The 22353-nt window shown below is 42.0% G+C and overlaps 1 protein-coding gene across 2 annotated transcripts in view; it reads right to left on the reverse strand.

Moving 5' to 3' along the window:
• The window catches only part of st6galnac3 (ST6 (alpha-N-acetyl-neuraminyl-2,3-beta-galactosyl-1,3)-N-acetylgalactosaminide alpha-2,6-sialyltransferase 3), a 63447-nt gene that overhangs the window by 36051 nt on the left and 5043 nt on the right, over nt 1-22353 (reverse strand). For both annotated transcript variants that reach the window (XM_029524664.1, XM_029524665.1), the window contains exon 2: nt 4882-5076. In XM_029524664.1, the coding sequence (XP_029380524.1) occupies nt 4882-5076 (195 nt within the window). The remainder of the gene's footprint in view (nt 1-4881; nt 5077-22353) is intronic.

The raw sequence follows: 22353 nt of genomic DNA on the forward strand, positions 1-22353 counted from the left end.
GATGGATGGATGGATTTCTATGATGAGTTAGTGAATCTTTTTTTTTTTGATTTTCTGTTTGAAATTAATTGGAGGCTGTTTTAGAGAATGTTTGGCTCATAACTTAATTCAATTAAATTTTAATTAAGCTGTTTCATACATATTAAATGTCAACCACTGAATGTAGTTTTCTTCTAAAACCTACGGCACCTCGTGTTGTTTTATCGTTATCTTGTGATGATATATTTTATATGCGTGGAATTATATTAAATTGAGGTTTTGGCAGGTTGTGTGGTCAGAACATAAAACAAAATGCATTTGGAAATTACGTATACAAAAAAATAAATAAATAAATAAAAAAAAAAAATCATCTGGTTTTTACAGCCCTGAATAACTCTCTTTTTTACGTCCGAAGATTAATGTCATTGTGCCAAGAACTAACATTGATTAAGTTAATTGAATGTGGGACCTCGCAGTTATGATAGAGACTGACTGCAACAATGCAGAGCAAAGGGAACAAGGAAGCTGCATCATTTATCTTATTATAAATTTTTGTACTTTTTTATTCCAGGCCTACTTTACTGGAGAAAGGGGATTTGTAATGAATCTTGAATAATTGCTCTTAGCTGTGCTTTGCCAAGGGAGGAAGAAAGCTCTTTCTGAATCTGAAATGAAAGATTTACTTAATTGCAGCTAATATGCTTGGTTTGTTTTGATGAGATTAAACTTACTTGCGTGAATGAATGCAAGGAAAAGTTCGAGAGGAGAGGGAGCATTGTGTCATGACTAAGCCCCGTTTGATCATTTGCGTAATGCAGAATAAGTGTAATGTCATTGGTTGGAATACAAATTGCATTCGTGTTGCATTCTGGCAACCGTCTTTTCGGGGAGGGAACGTTAAACTACCTCCCGTTTTCTGCTTTTAGTGATTCTGTAAAGTCCCACAAGAAAATGCGGTGAATTCAATCACAGCTATTTGGCTTATCAGCTCTTAGATGAATCATTGTCAAACAGACAGAAGACCCAGCTGCTTTGGGAGGTAACAGACATCTGAGGTGAATCCTTCCCACAAAGCAACCTGTGGTTTAGTTTGTTTTTTTTTGTTGTTGTTGTTGTTGTTGTTGTTTTCATCTAATGAGCAGATCTGATCGTGGGTCAAGAAATGATCCTGGGACGGGGGCTGGTAGCTTTCCATTTGCTGGCTGGTTGAGACGCACACCACAGCAGCCTTGAGCTGTCAGCAGCTCGTCCATCATCGCCCGCTCCCTTCGGCCCATCTCATAACTCCATCACGCCTCCCAGCACGCACAGATTGGCTGGGTTCTGTTGGAAATGCCGGCTGGCTAACGGCATACGAGACACATGGGTGTCTGACTGGAAACCCGCTGCTGAGGAGCCCCTGAGCAAAGCACCAGCCACACACATGCTGCAGTAGAGCTGCTCAGCGGCACTAGATGGAGGAACCGATCGAACAAATGGGCACGTGAATAGTTTTCTATAATAGAAAGTTTAATTCGAAGATAAAAACAGGCTTCTGCGTGGTTTATAGTTCTAAAAATCCAAAACGACAGTGGACATCATTAACTTCCCATTAACACTAATCACATTTAAGAAGCATCTAAAACCGCAAATTTAGAACGAAAAACCCCAGGGGAGCATCTACAGCAGGACCGAACTGATCCATTAATATTAAATCCTGTAAATCAATAAAAATGTTACAGCCTCTCCCTCCACTCAGCTGTGAGTCATTCCAGTTTCACATTCACGACGACGCTGTTTCAGTGTGACATGCCATAATCAGAAACAGAGAGCATTTTTATAATCCCAATAAATTTGGCACTCTCATGGAAGTACAGAATCACACAGCAAAGCCTCAGATTTTAATGCATGAGTACGCTAAAAATAAAGTGGGTTACTTAAAAAAAAAAAACAAAAAAAACAAGACAGGCTTAATTCTGGGGACACGGTCTTCATTAAATTACACCACAGGGATGTGAACTGAACCTTGACGTTCATTAAAATGCTCAGAAAAATCCAAAACAACGAATTAATTAATAAGCAATAATCATTGCATTACCGTGGGACTCAGAAGTCCTTGTGTTTAGAAATTCATTGATTAGCTGTGTCTGCATGATGAAACTAATAGTGAAAGGCCTTTTTCAGACAAGGACTGAAAAAAAGTACTCAAATGGAATGGCTCAGTTTTGGCCGTGGTGGCTCCAGGCTCAGTTCATCTGTTGGTCCAGGTCCAGAATGAAACATCATCACAGAGATTAGACAAAGCCAACGATAGCCTGCTGATTAATCGCCCGTTAATGTGATGCTCATTTCATATCTGAGCCGACGCTTGATCGAAACGCTGTCAACTGAGAGGCACAAAAATACCAGTCAAGTTCAAAAATCTGATTAAACCGATCAATCCAACCTGCATGAAAACAAACTCTTAAAATTAGGTATCGCATTTTCATTTAATACAGCTGTTTGGCCCAGCCGACAAGACTGAAAGTTTCTTTGGAGCTCCTGATGCTGCAGTGATTTCCTGGTTTCACAGTTTCACGCTCTTGATCAGAAAGCATCTACAGACAGCTCCTTGCTACACCTCACCAAATTCTTTTACTAACTGAGAAACTAGAAAAATGTTAATGGAGACTATCCACAAATGAGAACTTGGGGAGGACTGTACAAAATAAAAAACAAACAAACGTAATAACAGACACAATAACATCTGGAAATTATCCAAAAGTAGAGTTTCTCTTCTCTCCATGTTGGTTATTGTCTACATTTCAAAGGGCCTGTAAGTTTTCGAGTCTAAATGAAAATATTGAGTTCCTGTCCTCATCTGTGAGAGACCAGAGGCATGAATGTAAAGTGCCACAAGACAAATGTTTTCTATTTCTCCTGAAAAGCAGAGCGGGAACGATTTATCACACCTGGAGACAGACTCAATCAAATGAGGAAAATAAGGCAGACCATTCCCATGCTGCCGGGTTATGCATTATACATGCTCGCGAGAAGTTTATAACACCTCAAATGACAGCTCGCTGCGGATGAGGTGAGATTGCCTCACTGTCCCGGAGAAATATTACTGCTCCTTAAGGTATTGCTATGTGCTTAACAGGGGCCGACAGCTCCCGCAGCAGGAACTCACTCTGGACTTAATCACTTACGATGCCCGGCACGAGAGTATCACCTTGACCAGACGTCCACAATTCTGTCCATCCAAAAATTCAGGAGTTGTTCAGAGTGCTTTTGACACTGAAGTTCAGGCCAATCACCGGCCCTTCTGATTCGCTGAAGAGAAATCACTGGTGGGGTAACATGAGCCAGCAAGAGGCCTAACTCTGCAGATACTGCCAGTCTTTTCGTCTGATTTGCATAAATATCCACGAGGAGAGGGCAGCGATTTAGGCGAGCTCGTCTGGAGGCAGAGGGAGGCGCAGACACAGAGGCTGATGTAAGACATGATTGCCTCTGGGCCCATGTTGCATGGATGAAACCCTCCCGAGGCGGAAGCACGATGCTCCGAATTTATCTGCCAATATCAGCCTGCCGAATACGAGCCATCCATTTCCCATGAAGGGCCGGCACATCCGTCGCAGCTTCAAGTACAGATGTATCGCCACCCAAACTGAGAGCGCAACCCTCATTCCCCCGTCAGCTGGAAGTGTTGCACGCGTCTCTGCAGGCGTGATGTATGATTTTCCAGCGTGACTTCTGCATTTCCACCAATGTGAGCACAATTTCAGTTTTCGCCAGCTGCCTCCCCAAATAACAAATACACGGTTTGGTTTTTTACATTTTGATGTGGTGGGAGTTAAAAGGCTTTGATATTTCAATTTACATAAAGTGTGTAGGGAATATACAGCATAGAGCTGTTTGAAGGAAGGATGAATAATAGGATGACGGACATGGATGTTTAGAAGTACAAAGAAATAATGCCCACACGGGACATCAAACAGGCGTTTTCACATCATTCACAGGAAATAAAATAAATCCTTAAAAAAAAAAAATCCTCAAAGAGGCGGTCTGCTTTTGCGTGAGTGTATTTGAACACACCTTCATTATCATGGGGTTGCTGTGTGATGGAAGGTTAATGTTAATGGAGGGTTATAGAATATGAATGCACCATAAAAGAAAAGGTCGCCTTTGCATGGTGTAATTTATAAGTCCTGCACTGTAATAAGGTAATGTGACAAATGTGAAAAAGGGTTAATTGTAAAACACAATGGTCCGTTTCCACCGAGCCTTTGTGGCCCGTTCCTCAGTGTTCCGAGCCTCGCCGAAGGAGGGAGGGATTTTGCCTCCTTACCTTAGTCTGACCCTTTGTACTTTGTCTGACTGCTTGGATTTTTGAATCCTAGTTTGCTCTCCGTCTTTCCCTCCCGAGTCGTTCTCTTGAGAGTCTTGATAATTATTTGTATAGCTCTGTAAACACGCTGCTGATGTAAACAAACAGCTCTGTCTCCTTGAACTTTCTCTGTAGAAAAGGTTTAAGACACTCCATCAATCACTTTCGTTGAGAAGAAGCGCCGTCTCCCCAGCAGGTAACGTCCTTGGTAATTTATTTACACATTAAAGGAAGTGTGATATTGCACACGAAAATAGCATAAGATGTTGCAGATTTCGTGTAATTTCATGCCGACGTACGGTGCCTTGAAGTCGCTTTGTGTGAGAGTTCAGCTTCAGCTTGATTAGCGCTTTCAGACAGAAACTAAGCGAGACTGTCAAGATTAATGAGACTACAAAGCAGATGATTTCACAGATCAGAATTCAAACAATAACAACAAAAACAAAGTGACATATTTCAGCTGAAAAGACAATTAAGAATTGAATTAGACACAGAAATCACAAAAACACAGAGTGTATCTGCTGACGTGCGGTCTGTCTCTGACTGTGGCTCACCTCCTGTTTGGGGATGCTGACGTAGCCCAGGTGAGGCTTGAAGGCCTTGTACGGCTGCTTGGAGAACATCCAGTGGCTGCTGAACGTCTGACCGAACACGGGCTGCAGGAGGATGTAAGGCTTCTCCGAGTAGTTCACCATGACCACGAAGAGCGACACCGCCACGATCAGACTGGTGGCGATCAGGGGCTTCCTCTGTGGGGCGGAAGGAGAGTCACCTCATTGTGAAATCAACCACAACCACACAATGACCTTGAGTTGGAGAGTAAACCAGAAAGTAGATACTCTTCATCTGAATCACAAATCTCCAGTAGCTGCGTGCGACAAAATGTCTGTATATATTATATATTTTAGTGCATAAAGGAGTCATCGTACGGTGGGAAAGTTTCAAAGCATAGTAATCCGAAATGCATAAACCTTAACAAAAAGATTGGTCACAGAGAAAGTAACATCCAAAATTCTCAAAAACAACTGAGCCAAAGAGGGGCACAGCTACGGATTGTGATGCTTTAATTGTTAAATACGTCATGAAACCGTGAAATCAAACGTGCAGCTTGATTCGATATGTTTGTCTTTTAGTTGACAAGAAGTGAAAGCACCATTTTACGGTAGATATGTTGAGAATTTTTGGCAGTAGTGACTTCATATGTTCACTTAATGCAACTACAGCAATCGAGAAGCTTCTTTGAGCAGATTTCAGATGAGTGACGTGGTCCTTTAGAGATATAGCAAATGTGTCCGTTCTTTCTGAGCCTGTTTTGTATTTTTGAGTTTTTTTATTCAGATATATTCACTATTTGGTTGATTTTACCTCCATAGATCTTAGTCCTAGTGGAGTTTAATACAATCATTGTTACAGATCACTTAATTGGACTCCCTGTAGTACATCTGTCCCTGCGTGTACCGAGTAAAATACATGCTGTAAATAAATGTGCTGTCAGAAGCTTTAGGCCTCGTCCACACATAAACGCAGATATTCATTAAATCTGAGTTTTCCTACTTTGTTCTTTAAAGACACACCAGAAAACACAAACTCAAGTCAGCTCAACTTTGCTGACCAGTGGTACAAGGAGACAAGAGCACTCTCACAGTGAGCAGACATCAGTGGAGAGGCAGAACAATCGCACAACCTGGAGGGAAGTTGTTTTGTGCTGAAGAGATGACTCGCTGTTACCTCTCCCCTTCACTTCAGATGTGATGAGCATGATAAGGTCTCTGATTCTTCTCAAATAGTCAATTTGCAGAGATTAACACTTCATCTCCTTTAATTGTCGTGCCGAATTCCTATTTTTCACTCTAATGTCGCCATAATACTCTACAAAGGTGGCGATGACACAGGGTCGAAATGCTTCCCTCACTTTCTTTCAGCACAGTTTGGTTCAGGAAACAGTGATTTGGGTGAGTCAGACAGTGTTGTTCAGCTTCAAGTATCTCAAACTCTATTAGATGGAATCCCATTAAATTTTATAAAACATTCATTGTTGTCGTGAGATGAATGATAAAAGGCAGGCTCCACCAACAGTCTGATGTCTCAATGGAATACTTGAACTTTTTAACTATGGTGTTTTGATGATCCTCTGATCTGCTGATGTGGCTGGAGAAAAATCAAGGTTTTCACTTGTTAAAGGTTTTAAGTGGGAAATTTTTTTTTTTTTATAAATGTGAAAGGTATCGAAACACTCAATCCACAGAGAGAATCACACAGCCTGGATTCAGACATTGAACCCAAGGACGTCAGGGTGTCAGGAATCTTCTGATCAGCCACTCCTCTTGCACAGCCAACAACAACAATGGCTGAACAAATGCTGCGATCCGTGAACGTCGGGTAGAAACGCTGGAGTGTTTTAGACTGTTCTTCATATCAGTGCTGACACTGTCACTACTTCTATTTACTACCAGTAGACACTAATGGTGTCAACGCTTCAAATAACAACACAGAAAAATTTAAAACATTTCACCAATAACAGAAAATTTTACAACATACCCTTGAAGGATATGGATAAAGCAAATAAAAATGTCAGTTCTATGTATAATTGAATAACTTTTCTGTTAGCGCCACCCTGAAGGTTTTGTTGGGCATCTCAGATTTTGATGGTCAAATATCATAATCAAACATTAGCATGCTAAAAGGCTAAATTTAGACGGTGTACATCAGAAAGCAGTCATTTTTAGCATGCTAGCAGGCTAATGTTAGCATTTCACTTGCGACCTCTGTACCTCAGTGCAGCCGCTGCCGTTGGTTTGATGTGTTGGTTTCATCAAACTGTCTACAGAAAAATTCTAATTTTCTTCTTTTTTTCTGAGAGAGAGAGAGAGCATCTCCAAAGATAAAGCCACAGCTGTGCTGACATTGTTCCATGCATTGCAAAACAGCAAAATGATCACCTGGAGGTGAGGGGTATTATGGCCTGGCACAAAGAGCCCAGAGTGATGAATAATGGATAAGAGATGGAGGACAAGGAAAGGTCTCACAGAGGAGAAGCTATTGACAGGGCAGACCTTGAGATCAATGCACAGAAGAGAGAAAGCCTCTGACAGAGATTAAAAAAATCTGTGATGTATAACACCATCTCAGACTGCAGGCTGATGACAGATTTCAACGGTGTCAGACTCATTTTTTCCAGGAAACTTCAATAATGTGCAGCTAATCTAACAGACAACACCGGTGGGATACTGAGGATTTTTTAGGAAGGTGGAATTTCGCAGATTCTTTGAAGTTATCTGATGGTGAGAAGATTGGATGTGGCGCAACATAATGGCGAAGCCCCCACAGCCAAAGTGGCTGCACCAACACAAGCTCTGATCTCCAACATCAAACGTCCCAAGGGAGGCGCCGGGGGCTTCGCTTGGCAGAGACGAGATCAAACAAGGATGGGGGCAGGAAGGGGGTGGAAAAAGACGGTGGCCATTTGGTGCCCCGACGAGCCAATCATATTTTACCAATTGCACACATGTTACATCAAGCATCGTTTCGCGTAATTAACGTCCATCTTTGATCACAAATAGAAGGGACTCAACTTTGTTCTTGCAAGAAGCAGCACAAAAGAGACAAATGAGAAATCCTCTATTGCCACTCAATACTTTAAATTTTTTACTAAATAAAACTTTCTGGAAATTCAGCCGGCTCTATACCATTCTTGGAGCAAAAACAAATGGCAGGTCATTTTCTGAAAATGTGGTGTAATAGCTAGTCATCAAGAGTCCATTACAGGGCATGAAACCAATCCCTTATAAAGCAAGACGGCTCCTCAAAAATGGGGGGAAAAAAAGAAACAACCGATGGCTCAGACTGCAGCACGGCTACATCCATCTGCTCTCACAAGGACAGAAAATTTCTTTGTCTCCTTCAACCTCAATCTGGCCACAAATCACAGGGGAAATAATGTGTCAAAGTCTGGAGGCAATCGGAGGGCTTGTGTGCAGGCATAGCAGGAGACGCCGAACCTCCAAGAGCTTGAGTGTGAGACTCATGACTCCCCTTTTGATTCGCTCATCTGTCAGCGTGATCACAAATCGGCCTGTTGAGCCGTTTGACGGGGAACCCGAGGAGCCTGCGTGTTGACGAAGCAGTACAGTAGTGGAGTCTGGGAAATGGGGACCATTAGCACCAGCAGAGAGGCTATAAAGTCTCAACATTAGAGCTTTCGGTCAATGTTAAAACATTTTGCTTGAGGAATGTGGCACCATATGCCGCTGCAACGACCTTGTTTGTGACCATCAAATCAGACAGAGATGGCCATTGACCGCAGTGCCACTTACCATCATAGCCCGGGGACGTTTCATTTAACGCACCAAGACCAAAAAGCACGGCGGGAGCTATTTTTAAAGGTACTAACGTATACGCCGAGCTGGTATTGATCTCGCTTCACAGACACAGGGTGCGGGATTGTTGGGGCCCGGGATGTGAGGGGGCCATAATTTTATCCACCCAGCTCTCCTGTAGTGAGTCTGTGTGCCCAGATTACATTTAGGAGGAAAAAGGAAAAAAAGAGAATTATTGATGGCCACCCCATCCATCTGTGGCACCGAGCTAATTGAATCATCCGAAGCAGACCAATGGGCAGCGGTGGAGTATAACAAAGTCCATTTACTCAGATTCTGTACACATGGTCATTTTATACTGAAGTATATTCATATTTTTTCCATTCCACAACATTTCAGAGAGAAATATTGTCTTGAAATACTCTTACATTGCCAATAACATATCCCATACATGCAGGTTATTCACTGTAGAGCGATAACTTTCCTCATCAAATTTCCAGCCGCAACTAATGGCTATTTTTTAATATTCTGACTTGGATTTATCAGTTGCTTAATTACTTTCTGAACTGACTGTGAAAAGGGGACAATAGCTCATTTTGGCTCAAACAGTTCAAGACCTAAACAAAAAAAAAAAAAAGCCAGCATTCACAGAAGAACAACCAAGAAGCTTCTTTCCTTCTGATTAATTGGATATTTAAATTGGTCCTGATCAACTAACTGATTTATTGATAAATCACAACAGCTCTACCAGTTGGGTGAGTTTTAACTCAATGCTTTGGCACCAAATATAACAAATTAGCATTAGCACGTTTAGCATGAGAACATATAGCATAGATGTTTTCCTGCTCACTATTTGGTGTCTACAGAGATAATGTGAAAATAAACAGCTAAACATTAGTTTCTCTATCAATCACTGCAGCAATTTTCCCACTTAATGTACACCAAATAGGCAATAAATTTGTGAATTAGAGAATGATCAACAAGTAGCGCCCCATTCACTTGTGTGATGAATGAAAACTCTGAGCAAATTAGCAGTTTATTTCCCCATACATAATGTGCAATCAAAGTTTCACCTCCATCAGGATCTATCTGGGCATGAAGAGAATACAATTTCCCACAAAGGCTGCAGCTCCAACTCGGTAAACAACAGGACGGCGCTGTGTTGTTATATGAAAAAAAAAAAAAAATCGCAATAGGTGCTGAAATAATAAAAGGCTCAACCAGAAGAAAATGGCTCATGAAAAACCACACCATGTGTTAGTTATTGTTGTGTCTCCTGGGCAACGAGCAAATAAATAAATAAATAAATAAATAAATAAATAAATAAAACTGAAAAAAAAAAACAACAAAAAACACAGAAAATTACATTTGCAATGCAAAAGTGCTACTTCCCCGATACCTCCATTCTTGCCACAATGCAATGGTCCAGTAAGCAGTTAAAATCCAATTTCAATTAAGGTGTTTGAAAAAATATTTACCAAGTTTTCCTTTCTGGGATAGACAGTGAGGTCCAGGCATATGGCTGCATTTGTGTCACATTTCCAGCAAAGGTATCACCTCAAGTCCTCCAAGTACAAGATAAGTGATTGATGATAACAAACTACTCTTTTCCTGGATGGAGGAGGTGGTGTTGGGGAGGGGAAGGCTCTTTGCTGCCGGTAAAACCGTCACGCACAAGTTCCTGCTCCAAATATCTCCCACGAGAGCTCCGACTGCCACAAGAACTATGAAAGAGGATTAATACAATTTGTAGATGTTATTGCATTTAGATTAGGTTTGTGATTAATTCCATTCATGGGGCGTCTTTTGGGGTTTCATTCATCACAAGGGCACGTTTTTGTTTTCTTTCTATTTCATTTTCTTGTGAAAGTGAAGAAATATTCAGATCATTAACTCAACTCAACGTGCCTAAATCAACAGTTATTCCAACCGGCTCCTTTTCACGGTGCCACGTGCAGCATATGGGATCTTCCTCACTTCTGTGTTAACATATGCTCAGCATGTTTGTAGTATGTCAGGATGAAATAGATTTTAACTATTCAACTCGTGAGCGTTGGACTGTTCAGTCCTAAAAAAAAAAAAAAAAAAAAAAAAAAAACCTCATTCTGCTGTGCCGCCAGGAGCCACGAGTCTCCGGACTGGAGTGGAGGGATGAAACTATTCCCGCAAGACACATTCTCCACATGTGGTCCCAAATCCTCCATAGGCGAGATGTGGTGTTAATGGAAGTCATTGTATAGGATTCATTCAGTGAGTCATCATCATCCCGCATCCCCACCAGGCCGGAAAATTGCCCTTATAGGGAGTCCTATAAGTGAAAGGACTATCTTGCCTACTTGTGCACAATATGGTGAAATATGACTCATCTGACCATATTGGGGATTTTGTCCTCTCTAAGAACTCCTGCCTCTGGTTTTTTGCACCACTGTGCATCCGTCTTTATAATGAGGGGTTTGTGCACTGAAACGCTCCTGTAATATCCCTTTCTATGTCGCTGTTGATGGACGCTTCTTGCTGACACAGTCCGACCACCGTGCCGCCGTCCTCGAATGCGACGACTGCAGTTTCCCACCTTTATTCACGTCTTTGCCATCTTGCATATGCAGATGTGGCTTCATTCCCTGTTACCTGTTGAGCAGCCTTTTATCTGAAGCTCCGGCCCCAACAATGAACCCTATTTCAAAGTCTCTTAGATCTTTTCCTCTTTGTCCTCTGCCCTGCTTTCTTCGTGCTCAGTCCGTGACTGGGTGTTAATTAGCCAACACTGCCATGCAGAGTTACGTTTGTCTGTTTGTTTGTTTGTATGCACATTTCGTTCCTGCTTTCCGTAAGCAAAATTTATTTACTTCAATTTGTTTTTGCAATCAACAAAGTAACTACAGCTGCCAGGGAAGATGGGATTGGTAAGATTTTGTGTAAAAATAAAATGCCACAAAAATCCACAATTACTCAAAGAATTTCCATTTGCTTTGGCTTATTGTTGTTTTATGCTCACAATTGTGAAATAAAGCCTTCATTTTCGCATTTAGTGCTCTCAAGTGGAGTTGAATTAATGCAAATATAGTGTAGAAGCACGCTGGCCTGGCCTGCCGGTTCCTGCTGAGCCCAGCAGAGGGGGCAGTCTCCTCACTCAGCCGTCATGTGGCCCTCGGACGGGGCCGGGCCTCCACCTCGAACGCTTCTGTCTTAAAAACAGGATCTGTGGCGACTACAGCTCAGCTATGGAGAAACTCTGCACCTCCAAAGCATCAATCAGCCCGACTGCAGCAGCAGATTTGTTTTCTCCCACTTCAAGACTGTTAAGTCTCCACTCTGCTGTTCCTTAAACACAAAACAATCCACCTGGTTCATTTGCATTTTACTTTGCAGAGTGCTTGTCATTTGTCTAGTTAGGGCTCAGCATATCCCGCGTAAGCTGCCACCTCGCACAAAATGGCTTTGTGTTATAGCTTGCTAAATTTGCATGCTCATGGATCAAAAATGACAACGACACCTGCCTGTTTTTGTGTTGTTGTTTTTTTTTTTTAACTTGATATCAACAGGTAAGACAAACTTTGCAACTCTTGAAGACAGCTGCCTGCACAGAACTGGAAATCCACCCATCACCTTTCTAAATATACAAACTGCTGAGACATGACGCCGTATATGGTGAGATGGAATCTTCTGCCACCAACAATTTTTGATGTTCTCCGAGCCAAGCATTCATTGGCTCTAGGTTCTCAAACGTGATAATTACAAATGACATATCTTTGGACTTTGGACAAAACAGCAGAATGTCCTGCTTTTGGGAAAGTGTGAGGGCCTTTTCTCACCATTTTCTAACACTTAGCTTATTGATAAGTGAATCAAAACTGTCAATTAATGAATCAATAGTGAAAAAAAGAGGTGTTTGTAGCAGCCCTAAGTAATCTGTCAGCCACCGGAGTACCAAGCCAGACTCTTTATATTTCTGCAGCTCAGCTATCTGTCATATCTCTGAGTTGTGTGAGAAATGTTGCAAAATCAATTAGAAGAATTAAAAGCTTTACGGAAATATTGGATTTTTATACCGTTATCACATCAGCGAGACAAAGCATTGTTTTGTTGCCATTTTCAATTTGCTGGATTAGCCAAAATCCAAAGTTTTTGAAGTGCTCCAAGAATAAAAACAGGTCTGCAGCTCCAGAAAGCTCCAGAGCAGCCAGTACGTGCACTTAAATCTCCCACAAAGAGTATTAAATTGCAGTAATATTAACATTGGACTTTTCTGTGACAATTTCTTATCGTTTGCTGTTATGCAAGTCCACCATCCGAGTTAGTCTGTGATGTTTTATATCTGTCTATATACGAGTGAAAGGAGACATCAATTAAGAGAAGTGGGAAGATGTTCAGGACTTTATGTCCTTCCTTTAGAGAAGCTTTAAAAACTTCAACTGGTCGGTGTTTCCTTCATCCAGCACAGTAACAAAATGTGCTGACGCCACTTCTGTTCTATCACCCTCATCAGCGGTGACTTATGAGAAGAAAATCCTTCAATTCAGGTCAAACTAGCACTAATCTGCTCTGCTGGCATGACACCGAAACATTATGCTACAAAGCATCATAACCAAATCTTAATCTGGTCTCAAAACGGAGTCTTTTTGTTTTGATGCAGGCGCAACGCTGTGGGGGGCAAAGATAAGAAATAAATATCCACAGGATCTGCTGGTTTTTTCCATAACTACAGACATCAACAATGTAAATCCCGGCCTTAAATCAGCAGATATGAATATCAATGTGTGTGTGCGCCCATGTGTGCGCCGGCACACGTGTACTCGTATGCGTGACTGTGGCAGGGAGCCGCAGTCGAAAAAACCCATCCGACTAATGCATATCTGATATCAAATGGAAGATAATCCCCACAAGTATAAAGGATTAAACACTCGACAATATTCACCTCCCCTTCTGGATCCACCGAACTTTTGGGGAGAGGTAAAGGGGGAAAAAAAAAAAAAAAAAGAAAGAGAGAGAGCACCATATGTTCACAGACGCAGCGAAGCTCTACGCTCTGCTGCGTGGGCTGACGCTTGTTCTCCCGAGAAAGTTAAGAATTTAACAAAAATAGAAAAAGTTGTTCTTTGTGGCACTTTAGGAAGATGAGAGTCTGATCCTCTGTAGGAGCAGACTGTCAGTAACCAGGTAGATAGAGATTTCTTACCTTTGACTTTTTTTTTTTTGAAGAGAGTTTGTCATTGATCTGAATATCTTCCTCGCAGCACCTAAAACTGTTGGGAGGTGCAGGGTGTTTACTCAAATGCTCCACTCTAGTACAATTTCATTTTCCCAAATTAATTCCTTTAGAAGCCAGAAATTTGGAAAATGTACTACTTTTCTTTTAGTTTTAGTTAGAAATTACTTTGGATTCTGATTATGAACTCTGATTATGCAGAATATGATTAAGAAACAAGTGGCGTTGTGTTGTTATTACAAATGAAGGTGATTACATTCGTTTTAAGTACGAAAAATGACGTGATGTATGGAAACATGAATTCATGATTACAACATAAACACAAAAGGGATTATTCTACAATGGGTTACTCTGCACGACGTCTAGTTAACGTTTGGTTTATTTGAATGAGCTGCGCACCTTGAGAGGGAAAAACTGAATATTTTGTTGCTTTAAACTTTGTCCCTGAGTGATCGTGTTCGAAGTCAATCTATCTGAAATTACAGCACAGCCTTCGTCTTTAACCATGTTTGCTGATTTTGTTGTCACGGTTGTAAAATCACAACTTTCGCAGCAGCGTGGAATTGACTGCTCTTAATTAACCACGTTTCAGTCACTGGAACAAACCCGTTCATTGTCTGACAACTGAAACAGAAAATTGTGTAAATAAGATCAGCTCCATTGCAAATTCAGCTGGATTTAAATTAGTGCACGAGAGAAACAGATAAAGGTGTGAGACTTCCACTTAAACCTCGTCCACCAGATTCTAGTTTTTCACCCAATTATGCCAAGTGATGCCTCGTTTCATGTGGTGAAGTTTCTTTTTCTTCTGCAACTTCTGTTTCTTTTTGTCCCAGTGGAACAGTTTAATGTGGGAGCCGTGTGATGTGTGTTTCTTAAACATGGGGAAATCTAATAAACTGTAAATCAGAGACAAAGTGTGAAGATGGAAACAACTCGACTATGAAGATGTAGAGGTTCCATTTAGCAGACCACCTGCTCCAGTCACTTGTGCTTTACAGCCAAATGGAAACTAAATGTGGCAAAAAGCAAACGGTCCCCATCTATAAAATCCACCACTTCTGTTGCAGAAGGTTATATTTAGAGGGAACACAGAGCCAATCTAATGATTTCAGCCGCTCACTTCTGACAAGAGCAATTTCAGTTTTATCATACTGTAATATTGGAGTTAAGTGCCGACTCTCAGAGCCGCAGATGGCTGACGGGCGGCGGCGGCCATGCTCCCAGGCCAAGGACGGACCCACGTAGTAGTAAATCAGCCGCTTTCCAACCACCTCAGGTGTCCCGAACTTAAGCTGCAAGTCAGTGCAGCAGACAACCAGTTTGTAAGAGAAACTTCACAACAAAGTGAGCAGCACACCGCGAACAGAGGCGACGCTGCAGCTCTACACATCCAGTTCTGTGTTTCTACTTCACAAGTACTTCACAGCGGAGCAGCAATTATTCTTACCATCTCCTTGTGTTTGAAGGGCGAAAGCAGGAGGGGAATCTCGCTGTTGAGCAAAACATCGACCACAGAAAATCCATTTCAATTTGCCAAATGCCAACGCCGGATTACTGACATTTAACAACTGATATTTCCCCTGGAACTCAGTGGTATCGCTCCAAAACGCCATAGAAGAACCTCATCTCATTGATAGTGATTACACACGGCACGAAGGCTCAACCAGAGGAATCTGAGTGTATATGTGTCACCGATGCAATCTAAAGAATCTGAAAGGTTTAGACAGAGAAAGATGTAGCCCGTCATCTGCATGACAGAGGGGGGGGGGGGGGCCAAGGGGACAAACAGCGACGCCAATTTCTGTCTCCACTAGACAGATGTCCAGCTTCTGCTGAGGCTTTCCTGAAGGTGCTATTTGTTAAAAATGTGCCTGACAAGGAAACTTCTCTTCAAGGCTGCCAGGGACAGAAAGCAATATGTACACTGAATTTCCAAGTGACTGAGCAACAAAAGGAATTTGTCCTGTTTGGGTCTCGGCCCTCGAAGGGATGATGGCTGAGATACCAAGCCTTGAGGTTAGAAATGTTTTGTTCGAACTGGCAAGATGATTTGTGTCTTTGGCGAATATTGCGACTATGAAAAGATGATTTTACAGCAACTCGGCTTTTTTTTTTTTTTTTTGGTCCAACAGAAGACAAAAACTCGCAAAATGCTCACAATTTTTTGAGCTGACATTATTAGTCAACTAATACAGTGATAAAAAAAAACAGGTCAGAAGGATAGTAAGGGTCTGCAGCCATTCTGGCAGCTCTCTTTGGTTGTACTAGAGCAAAAAATAAAATCTTAAAAATTTGGAGCTGGAGGTAAAAGCCAGAAAATCTGATTACAATTAATTCTGAGGACATTTATTACTGTGACTGCCAAAATTCTTAGTTATGTTTTTAATATTTGTTGAACCATTTCACCCAAAACAACCACAAACGTCAACTTCTCACGAGCTCCAGAGGAAAAGTCAAACAATCACCAGGGGATTCAATTTCAGGCCAATCAAAGTATTTCAGTCTGTGCCACGATGGACAAAGCCACAAAGTGACTGCTATTCCCGGAATCAAGGAGAAGGCTATCTGAGACAACATATGCAGTCCATACTTTTATGTTCTGCTAACCCTCGACAGTCTAACATGAGCTCAAACAAAGTAAAGAGTGACGTCTCCAGGACTGTTTGAAAATCCAGACTTGAGGAGGGTTTTTCATTAATGTGTCCAGCAGACTGCCTCGAGCTCTGGACAAAGTCTGACAGATTATTTTCTGACGCGTTTCACTCACTAAAATTGCAGCACGGCACTGATGAAGCAGCGCTTGCATAGTCATCAGGACGGCGCAGCGGGGAAAGAAGAAATGATTCACAACTTTCCTCGAGGAATTTCCTCCACGGAGAGTCAGCTTTGCATTCAGGGGCCGTTCAAACTGACGCATTTAGTCTCTTATGCTTCTGAGAACGGCCAATTTCTCTAAAAGGTCTCCTGAGGCCTCCCGATGTGCGATTACTTCAAGGTGAGCTCATGAGGAAGAGAATCACAATGAGAGCTCAAACAGCGCAGACGTCACCTCATTGTTGCAGGAAGTCACAGAGAAATAATTCATGATGCTGATGAGGCGCAGGTTTGAAAAATAGAGCACAGGAGGATTTAACGTAAATCAAACATTTAGATGATTTCAACGTCGCTTTTTCATTCTAATTCTGAAAATTTTGAATGATTACAGTTTATGCATTTCAGATATTATCAGATAAAAACAACGCCCATTCTATTGGTGTGGAAAGTGGGGGAGGTGTTTTTGCCCCCTAGCAGTATTATAAGAAGAAGTCTGGAAGAATGACAACAAAATACAAAATAAATAAATTCATCATTAATTCTTAGCTGCAAAAATACATACAGATAGATTTAAAATAATTGTAGAAGCCGTGACGTTATAAATGTTACATAAAAGGCTCAATCTGATATTTCCTAAATTGTTAGCTTTCGATTCAATCAAAAAAGCTTAAATATGTTTGGACAGGATGGTACCACCTGCGCCTCATTTTAGAGCTGGAGAAAACCTGCTTCTCTGAGAAATTCCCCTTTAGTTGGCGTCTGTTTGGTTTGTTGTTTCAGTGCAGAAATGTCCCCTGCCTGGTGAATAATGACGACAGGAGGTAAACATTGTTCCTAATTATAATGTCTGTCAGCATGAGGTGACGTGACAATGACCCCCATGCCTAAGAAAACATGGCTTTATGCCTTGGAAACACTCTTTACTCTCTTCCGGCAACAGGATGTCAGCTCAAATAACAAATAATGTTTCTTTAAAGCAAATTTTTTTTAAGTCTCCCAGATTTCTTTTCTGGGTGTTTTTAAACACTTTTGCTGAACAATTTGAAGAAATTTCTCAATTTCTCAGCAAAGCAGCTGGAAGAATCGAGGCTTTGAGTACGGCTGCACTGTGTTGGCAAAATGTGGAGATGGAGGATGAGAAATGTGGCATTTACATGTGTGTGTGTCTCTGAGGAGGTGCCGGCATCAAAGTCCACCTCAAAAATAAAAACAACAGTGATCAGAGAGATCAATAAGCAGTGAAAATACAAATAGAGACACAAAACCGACAGAGAAGGTTCAAACACAAAAGCAGGACTCGAGAGACAGCAGCGCAGGTTCCTCACAAAACAACAGCAGGTTCACCGAGCAGATACGACATTACCCAGAGTGCTCGGTGACATTTTGAACCTCTGTCCATGACCACAACAATGGAAAGCTCCAGGGCAGAGCAGACGGGAGGTGGGGAGGTAATATTTCAGGAAAAAAAAAAAATTGACTGCACTTTATTTAACACCCTCACTTAACTTCCAGCATCTATTTGTGTCTGTCAACCACTTCAGCTCATGGCGGTAATCAGCCTCCCAGTCCTGGCGCCCAGAGCACTGCTGTGCTTCCGCCGGGGATAATAACGCTGGTTTGGTCAAGAGCCCTCAGGAAGGGGCCTGCACTACGACCAGTGAGCACATCACTGACTTTACAGCACAACCTGAGACCTCCAATAAAAAGGAGAAGAGGGCGAATCGAAGCTGGGATATCCGTCAAGGATGTCTGAAGCCATCATACATGTCATCTGCGATTTTTGCAGCTGGACGAAAAGAAATCTGAACATGTCTGAGCAATAAATCAAGTTAAAAAGCTGGTCTGCAGGGACCAGGTGTGGCACGGGGGGGTTTGCAGTTGAACAACACTAATGCAATTACAGGGATTTTCTGCTTGCTCAGAGGCCCGATTCAAGGGCGGAGCGTGGAAAGCTCTGGGCGAGCCGCACAGAATCCGCTGTTACTCAGAGCTACAACCAGCTTGATCTCGCCACCCCGATGTCTGGAAAAACTGCTGAGAACATACATGTGGGATTACAACGGCCTGGCTGTGAGCTCAAGGCTATTCTGCATTTCTGATGCATCCTCTCTGCATCAGAGAGCTGGTCTGGATTCTTAAATTTCGAGGGACCCGAAAAATTGTTACGATCACAAACTGTCCAACTACTTCCCACAGCAGGATTTTTATCAAAACGTTGACAGCTAATTGATATTCCAAAGAAGAAGCAGCTCAAAGGACAGTTAAAGGGACAGACATGCGCCTCCGGGGTTAAATGGCTTTCAATGTTATGATTAAGGACGCTTTAGAAAGACAAACACTTGAACCATGTCTTCAGGTTTCCGGCCATTCATCCTGCTCTCTCTGTGTGTCCATCTGTTCCCCCCTTTGACTCTCTATGATTTCTTTCTTCATCATTTGGAGTGAATTTCTAAACCACATCCACGTCTATGGAGAGCCTCTGCTGCTCTGTACCTTCTGGGGCTTTGGAGCTCCTGGGTACCAACGAGCAGCGAGGTCTTGCCAGGAGAACAACAAGCTCTCAGGCCTTGCCAAGTGTACAATGTGTATGTGGGGGCGGGTGACCGGCCAAATGTAATCAAGCAATGCTGAAAAGTGCTCAAATGAATCCAACTGGCTTTGACTTTTATGACTCTTGCCATTTCACGTCAGGAAGTAAACACACAACTCATATGTGACATAAACGCTGCTGAGGGTTTATCATATTTCCCACAAATGTGTAATTATAAGCGAAGGAGACTGAACAGAAAACACGCTTTAAATCCGCCAAAATACATCCAGAAAAAGGAAGATTATTTCAATTATCTGTTCAATTGATGCGCTAATAATTTGACCACCAGTCATTACATCCACTGAAGGCCTAGATGACATTTTCAAACTGAATGCGGCCTTAAAACAAACATCCAATTATTTATCTTTTATAAATTTATAAATAATAAATAATATTTCCCTCCTTCACTATGGAGCAAACACACATATGTCAAGACAACAACAGGTGATTCAACACGACACGAGACGACAGTGCATCTCCCACAGACTAAGCAGTCATTGGTTCCTCCATCATACATACACAGTGTGAAGTCCAGGCGCTATTTGTCATTTACATGCTGCAGTAAACTGGCAGATTGCCTCCCGGATCGTATTCTAACCCAAAACTCCAGAGTTCGTCCGGGGACCCATTAGGACCGGATGATGCCATCTGACGATACGCCGTCCTGGCAGCTCTGTCTCGCAGATTGCAATGCAGTCGCTCTGACAAGTCTCCCGGCCTTCATCTAAAAGGAGGAGGCGTTCACGTCGGAGTAGAGAGTCAAGTGTTAAGAGGCAGATCTTAATCCTTAAACAGTGTGTGACCTTTTAATCCCTGAAGAGCAGAATGCTGGACATGTGTGCGCTGCAGGTGGATCAGACAGGCGTAGCTGAAAACAAACACTGTGGCCAGCTGATAATCTGACAATTATACTTCCTAAAGCCAACAAGACAAACACTTACACTATATTAAAACAAGAACCAAAGGTAAGTCCTGCTGCAAAGAAATGAAAAGAGTCTGTCTAGCAGGTTCGACTTCGCCCCATCCCCACTGAACGGAGCCGGAAAATAATTTAGAAGCAGCTTGAGATGATTAATGAAATCTGAAAAACTGTACTGCTGATTAAAAAAAAACAAAAAAAAAAACAAAAACAAAACAAGAGTCCGATCTTGATGATTAAAATGTCTTTTCTCGTTAAAGGAAAAAAAGAACTGAAATTAGTCACTGAGTGGAGAATATTAATCTTCATCTAATTTCATAATAAATTAAGCTTTAAGGAATTCTTCAAACCAGGAAAACACTGAACTTAAATTAAATATCTGTTAATAACTCATTGACTATGGGTTAGAAAAAAACAAGCAAACTGAGGACATCATCATGGCCTCTAAAAAAAAGACTGCTGTTTTTTCACTGTACTACGTTCATTAAAGATTATTTTCCTCTGAAAGGGGAGTTTTTAAATGTTTGGATCCTCATGGCAGAAAGAAGTTAATCTAAAAACAGCTTGAGATGAGTTAGGAAAAACAAAAAACGCCTCTCAGATCGTTTCTCTGATCTCTGTGGTTATAGGTTCCTTCTGAACTGAACATTAATGAAGTATCAAAGAAGAAAAAACGGCATTGCACAACTTCTATCGGTGCTTTTCAAAACAACGGGCGATGGAGGCGAAAGCCAGATCTCTTCAAATACTTTTACACAGCGAAGGTTGAGGCAATTTTTGAAAGGAGTTTTCAAGTTGTCTGGACACTGCGGGATATAACGAGATAATTTTAGAGCAGCTTGAGTTCATTTATTAAATGTGAAAATCTGCAATTATTTCTCTTCCTTTTGTGATTAAATTGTCTATTGTCACTGAGGGAGGGCTCCAAACATTTAATCAAAAACAGAGAAGGAACACATCATCACCACAATGCAACAAAATAACTGTAAACAACGAACAGAGGCTCTGGTTGGCTTTTGCTCAAGTAAAGGCCGAAATCTCACTCTTCCGAAAGTTCAAAGTTCATTGGAGCCACTGACGGCTGAGGCCATTTTCACTTTGATTAAAATGCAGTTAAATGTTTTGCAGTATTGATTAGAAGAAGTTTGCACTCTCTTTGTCAATGTCACATCCACCACTGGGAGGCTCGGCTGCTCCCCCATCCCCTCCCTGGGGGCGGCCGCAGACGCAGGCAGCGGTGGCAGAACTCGTCAATCCCCGGCTTTCCAGTCAGTCACTCATCGGTACCACCAGTCGGTAACACGGCAGCCTCCTTTTCTTCGCAGGTTCTTCAGTTCCCAGAGACTTCCTGCGTTTTTTGTTTTTTTTTTTTGATTCCTCGGCACTGAACATGTTCCCTATGTCCTAGTTCCTGTCCCTGTTCCTGCCTCTCTGGACTCGCTCCTCGCTTCCTCGCCCGGCTCGTAGGATCCCCAGCCTTTCTCCCAACAACACAATTAAGCCGTTTTGATTGCCATTCATCATCTGCCTCTTTGGTCCGCTGGCCACGCTTTGTGACAGTCAAACCTGACATCAACACTGATGTCATCCTGTTTTAGAACAAAAACTCAACCTTCACGTCACCACTTCAGACTTTTGTGACTGCATGTACAGTAATAAAAGGACCAATGGCCCAGAGGTCCTTTTCCAGTGGCATGTAATTATATGCTGCTGACCATGACTGCAATTACAGAATGGAACTTAATTTGCAGGCTGCCATATCACCTCTTTCATTAAACTCTAGCTGTCCTCTCCTTGTTTTTTTCTCCAAACGCGAGGAAAAAAAGAGAACGGACAAAAACTGCCAAGAAAGGTCAAGCAGTACGACTTGGCATGTGATTAAACCAATGAGGATTAGTGACTACCTGAACAACACGCAGCTATATCACAAAAAAAGCTTCAAGTCCTCCCAGATGTTGATAAAATTCCCCGTGTGGGCGATGGGTCGGTCCGCTGGCCCAGTTTTACTCCCACATCTGCTGCAGTCTGGATTAAAGCCAGATCTGGAGGGAGGTTAACACCACGGGTTACCACTGTGAATACCCTAACCCCTCGTGCTATCCTCTGAAGCAGCGTGTGTATGTGTGCACACAGCAGATGTAGGCCACATTACCATAATAAAGCAGCCGCACGCTTAAA

The sequence above is a fragment of the Echeneis naucrates genome, chromosome 17 (genome assembly GCF_900963305.1).
Source record: "Echeneis naucrates chromosome 17, fEcheNa1.1, whole genome shotgun sequence".
In the NCBI taxonomy this organism is placed as follows: domain Eukaryota; kingdom Metazoa; phylum Chordata; class Actinopteri; order Carangiformes; family Echeneidae; genus Echeneis; species Echeneis naucrates.